Source organism: Ornithorhynchus anatinus, chromosome 2 (genome assembly GCF_004115215.2).
Source record: "Ornithorhynchus anatinus isolate Pmale09 chromosome 2, mOrnAna1.pri.v4, whole genome shotgun sequence".
Lineage (NCBI taxonomy): Eukaryota > Metazoa > Chordata > Mammalia > Monotremata > Ornithorhynchidae > Ornithorhynchus > Ornithorhynchus anatinus.
The window spans coordinates 35,272,600-35,288,797 of record NC_041729.1 but is presented as its reverse complement, the minus strand read 5'-3'; the positions used below and the strand labels follow the sequence as shown (position 1 = coordinate 35,288,797).

Below are 16,198 nucleotides of genomic sequence, written 5' to 3'. Positions count from 1 at the left end.
AAGCATCTCCTCTTGGGAATGCCCCTCCAACCTCTAGACTGTAAGCTCTTTGTGGGCTTGGAATGTATCTGCCAACTGTCTTGTATTAGACTCTCCCAAGTGCTTAGTATAGTGCTCTGCACACAGTAAGTGCTCAATAAATATGATGGATTGCTAGTGGAGCAGGTCTCTCAGGCTGACCTCCCTCTGGCCCCCTTCCCTCGGCTGGCCAACGTTTCCCCATGATTTTGATCCAACAGCCCTATGGAATGGGATTAGCCCTCCCTGAGCCCGTAGACCTGGGATCTTCTTCATTTAGGTTACCCCCAGCTAACGAAGAGGCAAACATTTTTCTGGGTCACGCCAGCCCAGAAATGAGACCCATTTGTAGCCCAGATACCGAACCTTTTGAGAATTCAAAATTAGGCCAGACAGAACTCATTAGAGCAGCCATATCTGGAGATGGCCTGTGAAGCAGATGAGCCTCTTGGGGGCCCAGCATGGCCCCGGCCCCGTTTATTTGTCCTTCCTGTTAATGGAGCAAGGTTTGAGGCTTCCCAGGGCCCAGCTGAGGGAGTCAGCAGAGACAGAGGGAGACTGCTGGCACTTGTAGAGAAGCAGCGTAGCCTGGTGGAAAGAGCATGGGCCTGGGAGTCAGAGGACTTGGGTCTGCCACGTACCTGCTATGTTACCTTGGGCAAATCACTTCACTGCTCGGTGCCTCAGTTCACTCATTTGGGGATTCAATCCCTGTTCTCTCTCCTTCTTAGACTTACTTGTATCCACCCCAGTGCTTAGTACAGTGCTTGGCGCTTCGTAAGGACTCAACAAATACTACAATTATTGTTAATCAGTAGGGGTTTGGTACCAGTAGTGGGAGTTGGAAAGTGGCAGAAGGTGGAAAGGTTCAGAATGGAAGGGCTGGGAGGTGGATTTCTGTGTGTCTCTCTGTCCCTCATCCCCCACCCTCTCATTCAACACTCCTCCCTCTGATTTATTGCTTGCCTCTCTCCTTCTTCCTGGAATGTCTTCTCCACATGGCCCTCAGCTTCGCTTCGTAATAGTAGTAATTGTGATATTTGCGCGTTGCTTCCCATGTGCCATACACCGAACTAAGTGCCGGGATAGATGCAGAGTTATTAGATTAGTCACAGTGCCTGTCCCACACAGGGCCCGCTGTCCAAGAGGGAGGGAGAACAGGTATTTCACCCCCATTTTTACAGTTGAGGTAACGGAGGCCCAGAGCAGTAAAGTGATTTGCTCAGGGTCACGGGGCAGCCTAGGCAGTGGAGGATCAGGGATTAGACAGATCGAGTCTTTTGACTCCCAGGCTCATGAGTTACTTCTTCAAAGCTCTTCCGAACAGCTAGCTATATCCTCCAGGAAGGATTCCAGACTATTTCCCCATCTTCCTGGTCAAAACATCCCATCAGCCACCGCAGCACTCTTTTGAATGAAATGTTTTCTTGTTGATGTAATTATTTGAGTCTGTTTATATCTTTTTTTAAAAAAAAACTTTTAATTCCAGTCTACAGTCACCACTTTGTGGTTTAGGACACCACAGCACAGCATTCACAGCAAACCATGGTCACTGGCTGTAAACTGCTTTAAATTCGTTAAATTGCCGTTTATACCTGACACCCCAGCTTGCCTTTTTGGGACCCAATTGCCATAGGAAGGACACCGCTGACAGGGATAGGAGTGTGAAAATGTCATCACCCAAAGAAGAATTACAATTAACAGTATTTGTTGTTGTGTACTGAGAAAGCACTGTTGTCTAGTGGAAATAGCACAGCTTTGGGATTCAGAGACCTGGGTTCTAATCCCGGCCCCGGCACTAACCTGCTGTGTGACCTTGGGCAAGTCACTTCTGTGCCTCAGTTCCCTCATCTGCAGAAATGTGGATTCAGTACATGTTCTTCCTCCTACTTAGACGGTGAGTCCCACATGGGCCTGATTATCTGATAGGCACACCCCAGTTTTTAGTACAGTACTTGGCGTATAGTAAGTGCTTCACAAATCCCACAGTTATTCTTACTGAGTACTTCTTGAGTGCCGAGCACTTGGGAGACTATAATAGAGTCAGTAGGCGGGAATCCCTGCCTTCAAGGAGCTTCCAGTCTAGTGAGAGAGATGGGCACTAAAATAAATTCCTCCAGTGAAATCAATTCCTTTACGCCGATTCCGTCATGGCAGGACCGAATCTGGTTTGTCGCTTACGACGTTTCCTCGGTTGAGATCGTAAACTCTTGGGGCACAAGATTTGCAGCTTTTGTCCTTTCTCCTAACTCCACTCATACAGTAAATTCCATCACGACTGTACTGATCCCTGGGCAAGGTGGCTTCAAACCGTCTTGGCCAGTTGGCCTCCAGTTGCTCAGGGTCTTTGAAAGTTCTCCCATTCGAGTGTTTGATGACTGTCCCTGTCTGGAGGTGTTCTTTCCTTGTATCAGACCTAAAGCCGGTCGAGGTGGACTAGGCTGTCCCTGTGGTTCGAGCTGCACCGGTCCCACGCAGGTTGAGGTTGCCCTGGGAATGTTCACAAACAGACCTTGTGGTGGCTATTTCCCTCACTGAGCTAAATGCAGGTTTGTGCTGTAAGTCCCTCATGCTCACCCCGGTGGCCCTTTGTCTAGGCTGTGGCCTCTTCCCCGGTCACCACCCTTCCTCTAAAAATAACAGCTATTTTCAAACCTCGTCCTCCCAGACATAGTCTTGAATGCTTTCATGGGCCAGGCAGAGGCCCTTTCCAGCCCGGAATCAAAATCTCCTGGCAAGGCCAGGCTGTCGCCTCTTCTTTTCCTCCAATTTCCCTCTTCCCTTCTTCCCAGAGGCTTTCTCATTTCTGCAAGGGGACAGTGTGGAAGTGGGAAATCAGCCTGGTACTGGATCTCCTCTCTGACACGAGTGGATTTCTATCCTGTCAGGCGAGGCACCTCTAAAGACAAGGAAGGAATGGGGAAGGCAGGTTTTTTCCTCCCCCCCCCCCCCCCTTCTTCCAATCCCGGGGATTCTTGTGGCTGGAGTGGGGAATCTGTTCCATTTTGGACCCAATTGTCTCCAGGATGTCAGAGAAAGAGGCTCTGGTTTCTAATTCCGACTCTGCCTCGCCCCTGTTGTGTGACCTGGGGCAAGTCACTTAAACTTCTCTGAGCCTCAGTTCCCTCATCTGCAGAATGGAGGTTCAATATCTGTCCTCCTTCCTACTTAAATTCTGAGCCCCAGGTGGGACCTGATTTATCTTGTATCTACTCCAGCACTTAGTGCAGTGCTCGGCACTTAGTAAGCACTTAACAGATACCACAGATATTTATGGTCCGACAGGAGGTTTGTGATGCATTCATGATCTGCCTCAGATCTTTCCTAACGATGAGCTCTCTCTCTTTTCTCTGTGCAGCCCACGACCCTCCCCCAGGGCACCATCAACATGAACCAGTGCACGGATGTGGTGGATGGAGAGGGCCGGACGGGTCAGAAGTTCTCCTTGTGCATCCTCACGCCTGAGAAAGAGCATTTCATCCGAGCGGAGAACAAGGAGATCATCAGCGGGTGAGCAGGGGATCCGCGAAAGGGATCCCTGGGACTCTTCTGGCCACCCCAGGTCTCCTCCCTGTATCCTGAGCTCTAGGGTGTTCTTTGGTGGGGGAGGAGGGAGAGAGAGAGACGGGGAGAGGGATAGAGAGCGTACACACTCGTGAAGGGGTGGAGAAGGGCAGTAAGAGCAAAAGAAAAATGGGGATCCTTCAAATGACTGGTTCATTGATAGGGAAGCAGCCTGCTGTAGAGAGTAGAGCACGGGCCTGGGAGTCAATGTCATAGGTTCTAATTCCTGCCTCTACCGCTTGTCTGCTGTGTGGCCTTGAGCAAGTCACTTCACTTCTCTGTGCCTCAGTTACCTCTTCTGTAAAATGGGGGTTAAGAATGTGAGTCCCATTTGTGACTTTTTTTTGGTGTCCAACCTGATTTGCTTGTATCCACTGCACTGTTTAGAACAGTGTCTGGCACACAGTAAGCACCTAACAAATGTCACAATCATTATTATCATTTATCATATCACCTGGGGCCTGAGTTCAGCAGGTGAAACGAAAGCTATTTTCCACCTCCAGTTGCTCGGATTCATCGAGCACTTACCGTGGGCAGAACACTATTTCTAATACTGGGATATGCCTTCTAGGGTTCACTGACCTCTCGTCACGTCTGTTCACCAGGAGGTTTGAAGGGGGGTCTTGGGAATTGGGAAGGGAAGTGGGGCTCCTGGTGAGGGCCTGGGAAGAGACTTTCAGAGCCAGACACTGTGATGACAAAGGGCTCTGGGTGGACACAGTGCGACGAGACCTTTTTTGCTGTGGGGTAATGGCCACCCTCTCGAGGAAGCTTGCTCCACAGACTTGGGGACTCCTGCCTGGGCTTTTCAGGATTGCAGCCCCCAAACCAAGGGTTTTGAGAGCTTTTTTTGCTATTTAAGTGCTTACTATGTATCAGACACTGTTCTAAGCGCTGGTGTAGATGCAAGGTAATCAGGTTGGACAAAGTCCATATCCCACATGAGGCTCCCAGTCTTAATCCTCATTTTATAGATGAGGTAACTGAGGCACAGAGAACCAAAAGGATTTGCCCAAGGTCACACAGCAGGCGAGTGGTGGAGCCGGGACTAGAACCCAGGTCTTTCTGACTGTCAGGCCCTGGCTCTATCCAGTAGGCCACAGCGTCCTTACAGACCTGGAGGAAGAAGTGGGGAAGATTAGCTCCCGCCAGCGGGCAGCCCTGAAGCTGAAACCCCGAGACTGGTGAGGTCCGGGAGGGAGTGTCAGCACAGGGCGTCCTTCGCTCTGCCCAGCCTCCGGAGACTTCCAACCGCACAAATGCCACTGCTCCGTGCTTCCCCAGTCGTCAGGTGGTGATCAGACTGGGGCCGGAGTGCCAAGGGGGAGTGATGTGGACCCCACGGCGGAGGTGGCACCGCTCCGCAGAGAGAGGATGCCGCGGCCTGACGTGCCCGGCCCAAGCCCTCTCACGGGATCGAGCGACTCTATTCCCCAGGGGTTGGGTTTTCAGCGTAACACGATCCATCTGACCGAGAGCTTTTGTGTGGAGCAGTGAAATTCCAGCCGTGGTGAGATTATGGGTTTTTGTGGAGCAGAACTCAAAATGTTTAATGTCTTTTAATGCAGCCCTGGAGATGGTCTGCAGAGATGTTGCTCCCTGCCCTTTCTAAGGAGCCGGCAGGGCCCGGCCAGATGCACCTCTGTCATCTGCTGGACCTGCCCCTCACCCCCACCTTGCTCGCCTTTTCCTTCTTCCCTGTGGGAGGGCCCTGGCTGGGATAACTGAAGTGTTGTGGGCAGGGAACATGTCTGCTTATTGTTGTATCACGCTCTCCCAAGCGCTTAGTACAGTGCTCTGCACACAGTAAGCGCTCAATATCGACCTACTGACCGTTGGACCTAATCAGAGTTGGTTCCGACGCACGTTTTGGGGAGGGGGATTCTCGGCATCTTCCCTCGTACCTAACCTTCCCCTTCAGCGACTCCTCCAGCAGCGACTCCCAGCTTGGGGCGTTCAGGGTGGGATGCCTGAGGGCAGTTCTGGGGGGTGGGGACTGGCCCGCTCCTCCCTCAGAGACCCACTCAGTGATGTGTGTGAATTTAATGGCTCGCGTTCTGAGAGCGATAAACTTAATATTTAAACAGTGGCCGTAATTGTGCCGGCGCCTCTGGCTGGACGCCCAGCTCCTACCGCCAGCAGGTTGGATACTGGGAAGAAGCTATGCATTCCCCTGCAAGCCTCCTCCTCCTCCCTTTCCTCTTCCTCTCTTCCTTCCTCCTCCTTCTCTTTTCCCTCCTCCTCTCTTGTCCCTTGTCCTCTCCTCTCCCCGCCTCCTCCTTTTTTCTCCCCTCCTCCTCCTCCTCCTCTCTTCCCTCCTCTTCTCCTCTCTTCCCTTCTCACCGTTTTTTTCCCTACATCACAAATCTGGACAGCCCAAGAAGCGAAGTTCAGTAACCAGCGGAGGTGTCGGGACCTAGTGCACCTCTTTGCCATCAAATCCCACATCTGGGTTCTGGGGGCCAGGGAGCAATTCCCCCATACTAGGGGGATTAGAGGATGGAGTTGCAACTGGACACCAAGCCAGGAGCGGCTAACTCTTTCCCTCATTGTCTTCACTCCTGTAGCACTTACACTCTCCCTTTCTCATCTCCTTCACTCCCCCTCTCCATTTCTCTTTCCCCCTCTCTTCCTCTCTCTCTTTCTCTTGCTCCCTCCCCCTCTCTTCCCCAGCTTTTAGCTCACTGGTGGGAAGGGGAACCCTCCTCCACGCCCGAGACCCGAGGGGAGATTTAACTCAACACTTCCAGGTGGTTCCAAGGTGTTGTCCTTGCTTGAATACCACTTGCTTTCTTTGCAGGACCTATTCCCATAGAAGCAATTGATTTTCACATTTCTAATGGTTAAGAGAACCTATCTCTTTTTTTTTCCCCCACTTCCCAAGCTGTGTTCTCTTCTAGATAAGTATTTGAATAAGTGGCATGCAGACCATGAGGTGTGATGAAGATGCCACAATCCCTTCATTGTTCAGGATCCTGAACTCCTTGCCTTTAACCTTTGCTGTGGAGTCTTGGATCACTACCCCTCACCCCATCCCCAGTCTTGTTTTTTCTTCTCTGTATATTGAGGAATCAATCAGTATTATTTGAGTGCTTCCTTTGCGCGGAGGACTGTACTAAGAATTTGGGAGGGTACAATGTACCAGAGTTTCTTTATGGTATTTGTTAAACACTTACTATGTGTCAAGCACTATTCTAAGTGCTAAGGTAGATATGTTAGGTTGGACATAGTCCTGGTCCTGCATGGGGCTCATAGTCCAGGAGGGAGTACAGGAGAACAAAGGAACAGAGAATTTAAGTGACTTTCCCAAGGTCACATAGCAAGCAATTGGCAGAGCTGGGATTAGGACCCAGATCCTCTGACTCTCAGGCCCGTGTTCTTTCTACTAGGCCATGCTGCTTCAACACAGTAGAGTACAACAGAGTTGGTAGACATGTTCCCTGCCCACAAGGAGCTTACAATCTAGCAGGATCATGATACCTGCCCCCCGGCCGCTTTTCAGAGGAGCTCGAGGCTATGGCATTAAGCCTCCTCTCTGTGGCAGGTGAGGACTGCACAGAAGATGGCATCTTGCTTGTCCTCTTCTCCCACCCCATCCTTCAAGTTGTCCTCTTTTCTTTTCCTGCACCTCGGTGGATTTCTGCTGTGTTGCTGAGTTTCCCTTATGTTTTGAGGTGAGGCATCTGGTCCGGCGATAAGCACTATCCTCTCTCTCCTGCACACCCCTTTCTCCCACCTTTAGTATCTGTGTGCAGAGCAGTGTACTGAGCGCTTGGGAGGATGATACGGTGTAAAAGAGTTGATAGACATGTTCCCTGCCCACAATGAGTATACTGTCTAGAAGGGAGAGACAACCATTAAGGTTAACGAATTTTGGATGTCTATAAGTGCTTTTGGGGGGCTGAGGGAAGGATGAATAAGGGGAGTAAGTTCAAAGGCATCACAGAAGGGAGTAGGAGGCAAGAAAATGAGGGCTTAGGCCAGGGCTCTTAGAGGAGATGTGATTTGAAGATGGGTCTTTGAAGATGGGGAGAGTAATTGTCTCAGATCCCTTTCCTGAGCAGACAACAGCTGGAGTCTGGTGGGCTGCCTTCTTATCCCCCTTCCTTTCCACTTGCCTTGCCACTCGCTCTCTCTCTGGCTCCCTCACTTCCTCTCTCTCTCTCTTCTCTTCCCCTCTTTCTCCCTCTTGGCTCCTGTTTGTTTACTTTTTTATGATTATTGAGGCAGCTGTGAAACATTACTTGTCTTCTGTGAGAGCAAGAGTCAGAAAGCTCTTGCTAATGGTTTCTCTGGTAACCTGATCACCTTCAAGACTTCCTGCTATAGCACTGACCTTTAAATGGAAAAGGGGAATGGAATTAAGAGGAAGGAGGATCCCAAGACCCCAGTCGCTTTCTTTGCTGTTCCTGGAATGGCGTCGCTTGGAACACCCCTGAAACCGTGCTCGCTCGAGCTCCCTCCTCCATTGCCCCAAGAGCCAGCTCTGAGTATTTCCCTTCCATATCTCCAGTCGTTTCTACTTGAGCAGTACTGGGGCAGAGGCGTGCCACTGGTATGGGCAGATCCAAGTTCCATCTTCAGGCAGTCTGCCAACATCTGCTTGCCAGGTCAATGGGGAACTGGGCCAGCCTGCCCAGTTGAAACACAAGAATAATCCCCAAACCTAATACGATCCTCACCCCCTCAACTTTTGACCGAAAGTATTCAGTCTGCCATTTGGTCACCTACTGGAGTTCATGGCCCCAGGGGCCCTAGCATTAATAGGCCTGATATCAAGCTCAAACGATGTTATGAGTCAGCAGGTGTTATTGCCGTTGGCTAACGTGGAACCCCCAGCTCCGTGCCGAGGGCAAGACATAATAGAGAGGAGATACAAATCTTGCTCTGAACGAGCTTATAGTCCAGAAGTAGGGCTCACTCAATGCACTATGTTCTAGTATGTGTTGGTTAATAAAAAGGGCTTCAGGGATCGACATGGATTTTGGCCCGGTTCAGGAGCAATTGGTCCAAAACTCTGGCAGGGAGCTGAACCAGCATTCCTGTCAGATCAGTCAGTCAATCGTATTTATTGGGCACTTACTGTATGCAGAGTAATAATAATGTTGGTATTTGTTAAGCGCTTACTATGTGCCGAGCACTGTTCTAAGCGTTGGGGTAGACACAGGGGAATCAGGTTGTCCCACGCGGGACTCACAGTCTTCATCCCCATTTTACAGATGAGGGAACTGAGGCACCGAGAAGTTAAGTGACTTGCCCAAAGTCACACAGCTGACAAGTGGCAGAGCTGGGGTTCGAACCCATGACCTCTGACTCCAAAGCCCGTGCTCTTTCCAGTGAGCCACGCTGCTTCTCTAGTACAGGCTGCTTCTCAGAGTACTGTACTAAGCCCTTGGGAGAGAACCATATAATTGAGTTGGTAAACACGTTCTCTCTCCACAATGAGCTTACAGTTTAGAGGCACTGTAAATCTATAGTCAGAGCTATTGCTCCTCCTCTTTCTCCTCTTCCTCCTCTCCTCCTCTTCATCCTGTCTCTCTCTCCCTCCCTCCCTCCCTCCTTTCTCCCCTCCCTCCAATCATTCATTCAATAGTATTTATTGAGCGCTTACTATGTGCAGAGCACTGTACTAAGCATTTGGAATGAACAGGTCGGCAACAGATAGAGACAGTCCCTGCCGTTTGACGGGCTTACAATCCCTTGCTCCCCCTAACAGGAGGGGGACAGTAATATCTTGTCCCTCCTGTCACCCGACCTCACTTCCTCCTTGGCCTGTTTGGCTGGCTCCAAGCCAGTTTCAACTCGGCTCTTGATTCTTCTGTCAAATAAACTCTCGACTCCATTACCCAGCGAGTCTTCTTCCTGCCAAAGGAAGCAACAACCATGGCTTCTGTTCTCAGGACAGAATGGGGTCCTGGCTTCAGGGAAAGGAGACAACAAATGGCCTTTTCCTATTTAACTTTGCTGCAGAGTCTAGAGGAACACTTTGATCTGAGTCAGTGGGAGAGCTGGAGCTCGGAGCAGAGGCCCTACCAGATTCTCTCTGGTGTTGGAGGAAATGGGGCCCACAGTCAATGAGTAGCTAGAAAATACGTAGTCTTGACACAGTCAAATTTCAGTAATTTCAGAATGGATCTGGATCTTCCCTCTCTACTCTCAAACAGGCTTTATTTTGCTCCTTGTCGGCAGCTGAGATCAAAGATGGTGAAGGAGGAGAGGGTAAAATGATGTTTTGGGGTTGTCTGTGCATTTTCAAAAACCCACCTCTTCTCTGTCCCGGAATAAAGTGAACAATCTAGAGTTGGTGGCACCATGGGTGCCGACGTCTGGCCTGGAGGTGGGCTGGTATTTACTGAGCGCTAGCTGTATACAGAGCACTCTGCTGAGCGCTAGGAGAGAACAATGTTAACAGAGTTGATAGACACGTTCCCTGCCTATCAGGGAGCTTTCGGGCTAGTGGGGGACTAATAATGATGGTATTTCTTAAGGGGTTATTATGTGCCAGGCACTGTACTAAGTGCTGGGGTGGATACAATCAAATTGAGTTGAACAGAGTCCCTGTCCCATGTAGGGCTCACAGTCTCAATCCCCATTTTACAAAGGAGTTAACTGAAGCCTAGTGAAGTGACTTGCCCAAGGTCACAGCAGTCAAGCAGCGGAGCTGGGATTAGAACCCATGACCTCCTGACTTCCAGGCCCGTGCTCTCTCCACTACTCCATGCTGCTTCTCACGTGGGGGGCGGGTTCTGAATTTGACACAGAGATTTATTTATTACCCTATTTATTTTGCTAATGAGGTGTATATCTCCTTGATTCTATTTATCTTGATGATGTCTTGTTTTGTTCTGTTTTACTTTGCTGTCTGTCTCCCCCGTTTAGACTGTGAGCCCGTCAAGGGGCAGGGATTGTCTCTGTCTGTTGCCGAATTGTACATTCCAAGCGCTTAGTCCAGGGCTCTGTACATAATAAGCGCTCAGTAAATGCTACTGAATGAATGGAATGAAGTGAAGCAGTTGCTCTCTCCCTATCTGCAAAGCCCTACTAAAATCACCTGTCCTCTAAGAGACCTTCCCCAGCTTAGCTGTCACTTCCCTGTCTTCACCCTCACTTCTACATTGCCTAGACCCTTGGGTCACTTCCCCTTAAGCACTTTGGTATTCACCTCTCCTCCAGCCCCACAACGCTTATATTCATAGCCACCTCTGATATATTTTAATGTCTGTCTCTCCCTCTAGTCTATAAGTTCCTTGTGGGCAGTAAGTCTGTGTCTCATATACATAGCCACCTCTGATATATTTTAATGTCTGTCTCTCCCTCTAGTCTATAAGTTCCTTGTGGGCAGTAAGTCTGTGTCTCTTATACATAGCCACCTCTGATATATTTTAATGTCTGTCTCTCCCTCTAGTCTATAAGTTCCTTGTGGGCAGTAAGTCTGTACCTCTTTCGTATTGTACTCTCCCAAGCGCTTAGTACAGTGTATATAGTACACAATAAATACTCAGTAAATATTATTAATTGCTGGACTTGGAGTGGGAGAAGAGGGAAACAGGTTTATTCTTGGGTTAAATTAGACTGGTGATGATAATAATAGTGGTGTGTAAGTGCTTATCACGTGCCGGGCATGTACTAAGCACTGTGGTGGAGGCAAGCAAATTGGTTTAGAGGCAGTCTCTGTCCCACGTGGGGCTCACGGTCTTAATCCCCATTTTACAGATGAGGTAACTGAGGAACAGAGAAGTGAAATGTCTTGCCCCAAAGTCACACAGCAGATGAGTGGTGGAGCTGGGATTAGAACCCAGGTCCTTCTGACTCCCAGCTCTGTGCTCTCTCCACACTAGGCTATGGTACATACTTCTGGAAACTCTTAGGTTCCAGTCCTCCAGCTGAGATTCAAGTGAGCTGCTCATTTGAGAAAATGTTTTGAATTGTGTCTTCATTGAGTGCCCGTGGCAATGAGAAGCCGGGTTAAGCAGCTTAATAATAATTGTGGTGTTTAATATGTGCTAAGCATTGAACTAAGGGTACACTATATGCCGCTCAGACACAGTCCCTGTCCCACATGGGGCTCACAGTCTAGGAAGGAGAACACGAGAACAAGGAGGCACAGAGAAGTTGTGACTTGCCCAGAGTCACACAGCAAGCATTTGGCAGAGCCAGAATTAGAACCCAAGTCCTCTGACTCCCTGGCCTGTGCTCTTTTCACTAGGCCATATTGTTTCTCCTAATTCTACTCCCTTTTACTTGGGCTGTGAGCCCTTATGGGACAGGGATTTGGAACGCTTGATTATCTTGTTTCTACACTATTGTGTAGTACAGTGCTTGGCATTTAGTAAGCGCTCAACAAATACCATAGCTATTATCATTACTACTGCCCAAGGTCACACAGCACACAAGTGGTGGAGCTGGGATAGAACCCAGCTTCCCTGGCTCCTAGACCTTTCCCTTTTCTTTAGGCCATGTTCCATTTCTCCTCTAACCACGATGTTATCCAGAAATGGTGATGTCAACAATTGTTTACATGGGAATTACGAGTTAGAGGGAAGATGGTTTTAAAACAATCGAAATAGTACATGGCTTTTATCACACCAGGTGAAAGTCAAGAAGTTGTGGAAAATGGAAAATGCCTTATAAGGCTTAAAAGAGAACCAGTGTTCTTATTTCTCAAACTTTTCTCTGGCAATTTGCACAGACCCAATTAGCATGCTTAAAATCATTTTCTAGTAAACAGTGAATTTTAAGTAGTTGCAATTTTTTCCCTTTTCAATATAGTAATCCTGGTATTTGTTAAGTGCTTACTGTGTGCTGGGCGCTGTACTAAGCACTGGGTACTGTACTTAGTGCTGGATCAATCAAGGTCTGATCACAGAATTTTTGCAGAAATCCTGTCAGAGCCTCATCTGTTGTAAACAATTCATTCTTGCTACAGTAACTGTGTTCCCCTATCCTTCCGTGTGTTTTATCCAGACTGTGTAATGAAAACAGAAACCTGACAGCAGGAATTGACCGTACATAAGCTTAGAAGTCATGGCTGGTCCTCCCCTCAAAGAGTACACAATCCAATAGGCACCACAAGGACATATGGTGTTGGGATACTATCTATTCATTCACTCATTCAGTTATATTTGTTGAGTGCTTACGGGTGCAGAGCACTGTACTGAGCACTTGGGAGAATATAGTATAACGATAAAAACAAACACATACCCTGCCCTCAACAAGCTTACAATCTAGATGAGAAACAGAGATTAATATAAAAAAACCCAGATATGTACATAAGGGCTGTGGAGCTGGGAGGGGGGGGATGAATTAAGGGAGCAAGTCAGGGCGATGCGGAAGGGAGCGAGAGAAGAGGAAAGGGGAGCTTAGTCCTGGCATAAGCATAGCCCTTATGCTTATAATCAAAAGAAGCACCATTTCTAGAATATGGTGGAGTGGTTTTACTCTTGAGTGACCTGGGAACAGGGCTGAAACCCTCTGCCTGGGGCAGTGGGACAGTATCCTGCCTTATTGATTAGTGTCGCGGTAGGATGGCTGCGAGGATTCATTATTGGAATCCTTTTGGTCCGGTGGCTGGACAGCATCGGCCTTTTCAGGGCCACCGAGGCCGGATGTGCGGTGGTGTCTGCACTGCTCATGCCTGATTTGCCTTCCTAACCGACTCTGCAAACATCAGAAAGGGAACAGAGGGTGAGGAAGCCGGAGGAGTATAAGGATTCTAGGTAGAAAGGCTGGATGGGCCCAGTGAGCATAGCTCGGCAGAGCTGAGGACCCAGAGGCCACAGGAGGGGAGAAGGGTCGTTTTGTAGGAGAGAAGATGGGTCAGAACTTCAGGAGCGGGCACGTGGGGGTGGACAGCCCAGACTGGAAGGATGTACAAGACAAGATCACCACTCAGTGCCACAAACCCTTCCTCTGGTGGTCCATGTTGCACAGTCTGGGTTGATCTGTGGCTAGCAGTGGCTGCCAATTTGAGGGATTGAGAGTAGTGGTTTGGCATTGGGAGAGGAAAAGACTGAGGGATTTTTTTTTTATGGTATTTGTTAAGCGCTTACAATGTGCCAGGCACTTTACTAAGCCCTGGAATAGATACAAGGGTTCAAATCATGGCTCTGCCACTTGTCTGCAGTGTGATCTTGGGCAAATCACTTCACTTCTGTGGGCCTCAGTTCCCTCATCTGTAAAATGGGGAGTAAGACCGGGAGTCCCTCATGGGACAGAGATTGTGTCCAACTCGATTTGATTGTATCCACCCCAGTGCTTAGTACAGTGCCTGGCACATAGTAACTGCTTAACAAATGCCATTATTATTATTATGATTAATAATAAAACAGGTTGGACACAGTCCATTTCCCACATGGGCTCACAGTTTTCACCCCCATTTTACAGATGAAGTAACTGAGGCCCAGAGAAGTGAAGTGCCTTGCCCAAGGTCACACTGCAGACAAGGAGCGGAGCCGGGATTAGAACCCATGACCTCTGGCTTCCAGGCCCATGTTTTACCCACTAGGCCACGCTGCTTCTCATCTGTCCTCTGAGGAGAAGGAGAACAAAAGAGTCACCCGCCTCATCCAAATAGCCCTTTGGATGGAATCAGAGTTTCAGGGAAGTCCTCCGGGATGCTTGAGCCAGGTCCCCATTCTCTCCTGAGGGCAGTAGAGAAGCAGCGTGGCCTAGAGGTTAGAGTCTATGTCTGGGAGTCAGGAGAATTTGACTTCTAATATAATGAGTGAGGTTTGGTTCGACGTGAGACTTAGCTGAAGTCAATAAAGGAGTGGGAGTTGAATGATGGCTTCCCCAGGGATGTTGCAGCATCCCATTCCCCAGAGATCAGGAAAAGTCAGGTAAATATCAATGTTGGTATTTGTTAAGCACTTACTATGTGCAGAGCACTGTTCTGAGCACTGAGGTAGATACAGGGTAATCAGGTTGTCCCACGTGAGGCTCACAGTCTTCATCCCCATTTTACAGATGAGGTAACTGAGGCACAGAGAAATTAATTGACTTGCCCACAATCACGCAGCTGACAAGTGGCAGGGGGGATTCGAACCCATGACCTCCGACTCCCAAGCCCGGGCTCTTTCCACTGAGCCACGCTGCTTCCTAATGTGTCAGGTATTGCTGTGGGGTTAGCCACTTGTCTGCTCTGGGATCTTGGGCAAGGCACTGTACTTCTCTTTGCCTCCTTTACCTCATCTGTAAAATGGGGATGACACCTGTGAGCCCCATGTGGGACATGGACTGTGTCCAGTCTATCTTGTATCTACCGTAGTGCTCAGTACACTGCCCGGCACGTAGTAAGTGCTTAAGAAATAACTTTTTTTTCCTAAAGGGTTACCTGCGGGGAGTGGGGTGGACCAAATGATCCCTGAATTGTTTTGCAGTCCAAGGAATTGCCAAAGCCAATGCACTTGGCTAGAATGGGAAACCAGGGAAACTGAGTCCTCACCCTCCATACGGGGAAGCAGTTTGCCTAGTGGAAGGAACATGGGCCTGGGAGCCAGAGGACCTAGGTTTTAATCCTGATTCTTCCACCACCTGCTGTATGACCTTAGGCAAGTTACTTAACTTCTCTCTGCCTCAGTTCCCTCATCTGCAAAATGGGGATTCAATCCTTGTTCTCCCTCCTACTTAGATTGTGAGCCCAATGTGGGACCGAATTATCCTGCACCTGCCCCAGAGCTTTAGTCCAGGGCTTGGCATATAGTAAGAGCTTAAGAAAAATCACAATTATTGTTATTAATTAAGTGAACCCCACGAGGCTCCAGGGATCTTCTCTTAACTTTGAGGTGTGACCTGAGATTCCGCGACACGAGGCAGACCCCTGCAAGTGGTGGGGAAGGGGTATGGTGTGTGTCGTCAGATTTCTGTTGCTGTTTCCACTGTATCTGACGGCCATGAGGGAGTGGGGACTGGAAGGAGCCCTGACCCCTGAGGGGGAGGGGGAGTTTCCTGTCTTCTGGGCGGGCGAGCGACTGGAGCCTGCCCCGGCCCAGATGGCCGTAAATGGCTCCAAACTGCAGCAGCGCTGGGCACGAGCCAAGCCCTCACTTAGAGGGAATTTTTATGGCTGAGTTATAAGCCCCTGAAAATGGGGGGTTTGTAATGGAAATGCTGAAGCGCGCCTTGGTTCTCCTGGCCGAGGTGTCCTTCTGGCTGAACCCCGGCCTGGTGGCTTTAGGGCCCCGGGTCACGCCGCCCCGGGGTCTCAGGCTGCATCTTGGCCGGAACCCCTGCTGGCGCCGTGTCCTTGTCTTCTGTTCATTCAGTCGTATTTATTGAATTCTTATTGTGTGCATAGCACTGTACTAAGCGCTTCGGAGAGTACAGTATAACACAGACACATTTCTGCCCACAACGAGCTCACAATCTAGAGGGGGAGACAGACATTAATATAAATAAACAAGTTACAGATATATATATATATATATATATATATATATATACATATGTACTATGGGGATGGGAGGGAGGCTGAATGAAGGAGCAGGTAAGAGAGGCGCAGAAGGGAGTGGAAGAGGAGAGGGTGGCTTAGTCAGGGAAGGCTTCTTGGAGGAGATGTGCCTTCAATAAAGCTTTGAAGCGGGGGAGAGCAATTATCTGCTGAAATGAGGAGGGAGGG

At 49.2% G+C, this 16,198-nt stretch overlaps 1 protein-coding gene across 7 annotated transcripts in view; it reads left to right on the top strand.

The window, feature by feature from the left end:
- LOC100080128 (myosin phosphatase Rho interacting protein) overlaps positions 1-16,198 on the top strand; it is a 204,540-nt gene that overhangs the window by 100,590 nt on the left and 87,752 nt on the right. For all 7 annotated transcript variants that reach the window (XM_029053589.2, XM_029053580.1, XM_029053578.1 and 4 more), the window contains exon 4: positions 3,377-3,528. In XM_029053589.2, coding sequence (XP_028909422.1) covers positions 3,377-3,528 — 152 coding nt within the window. The remainder of the gene's footprint in view (positions 1-3,376; positions 3,529-16,198) is intronic.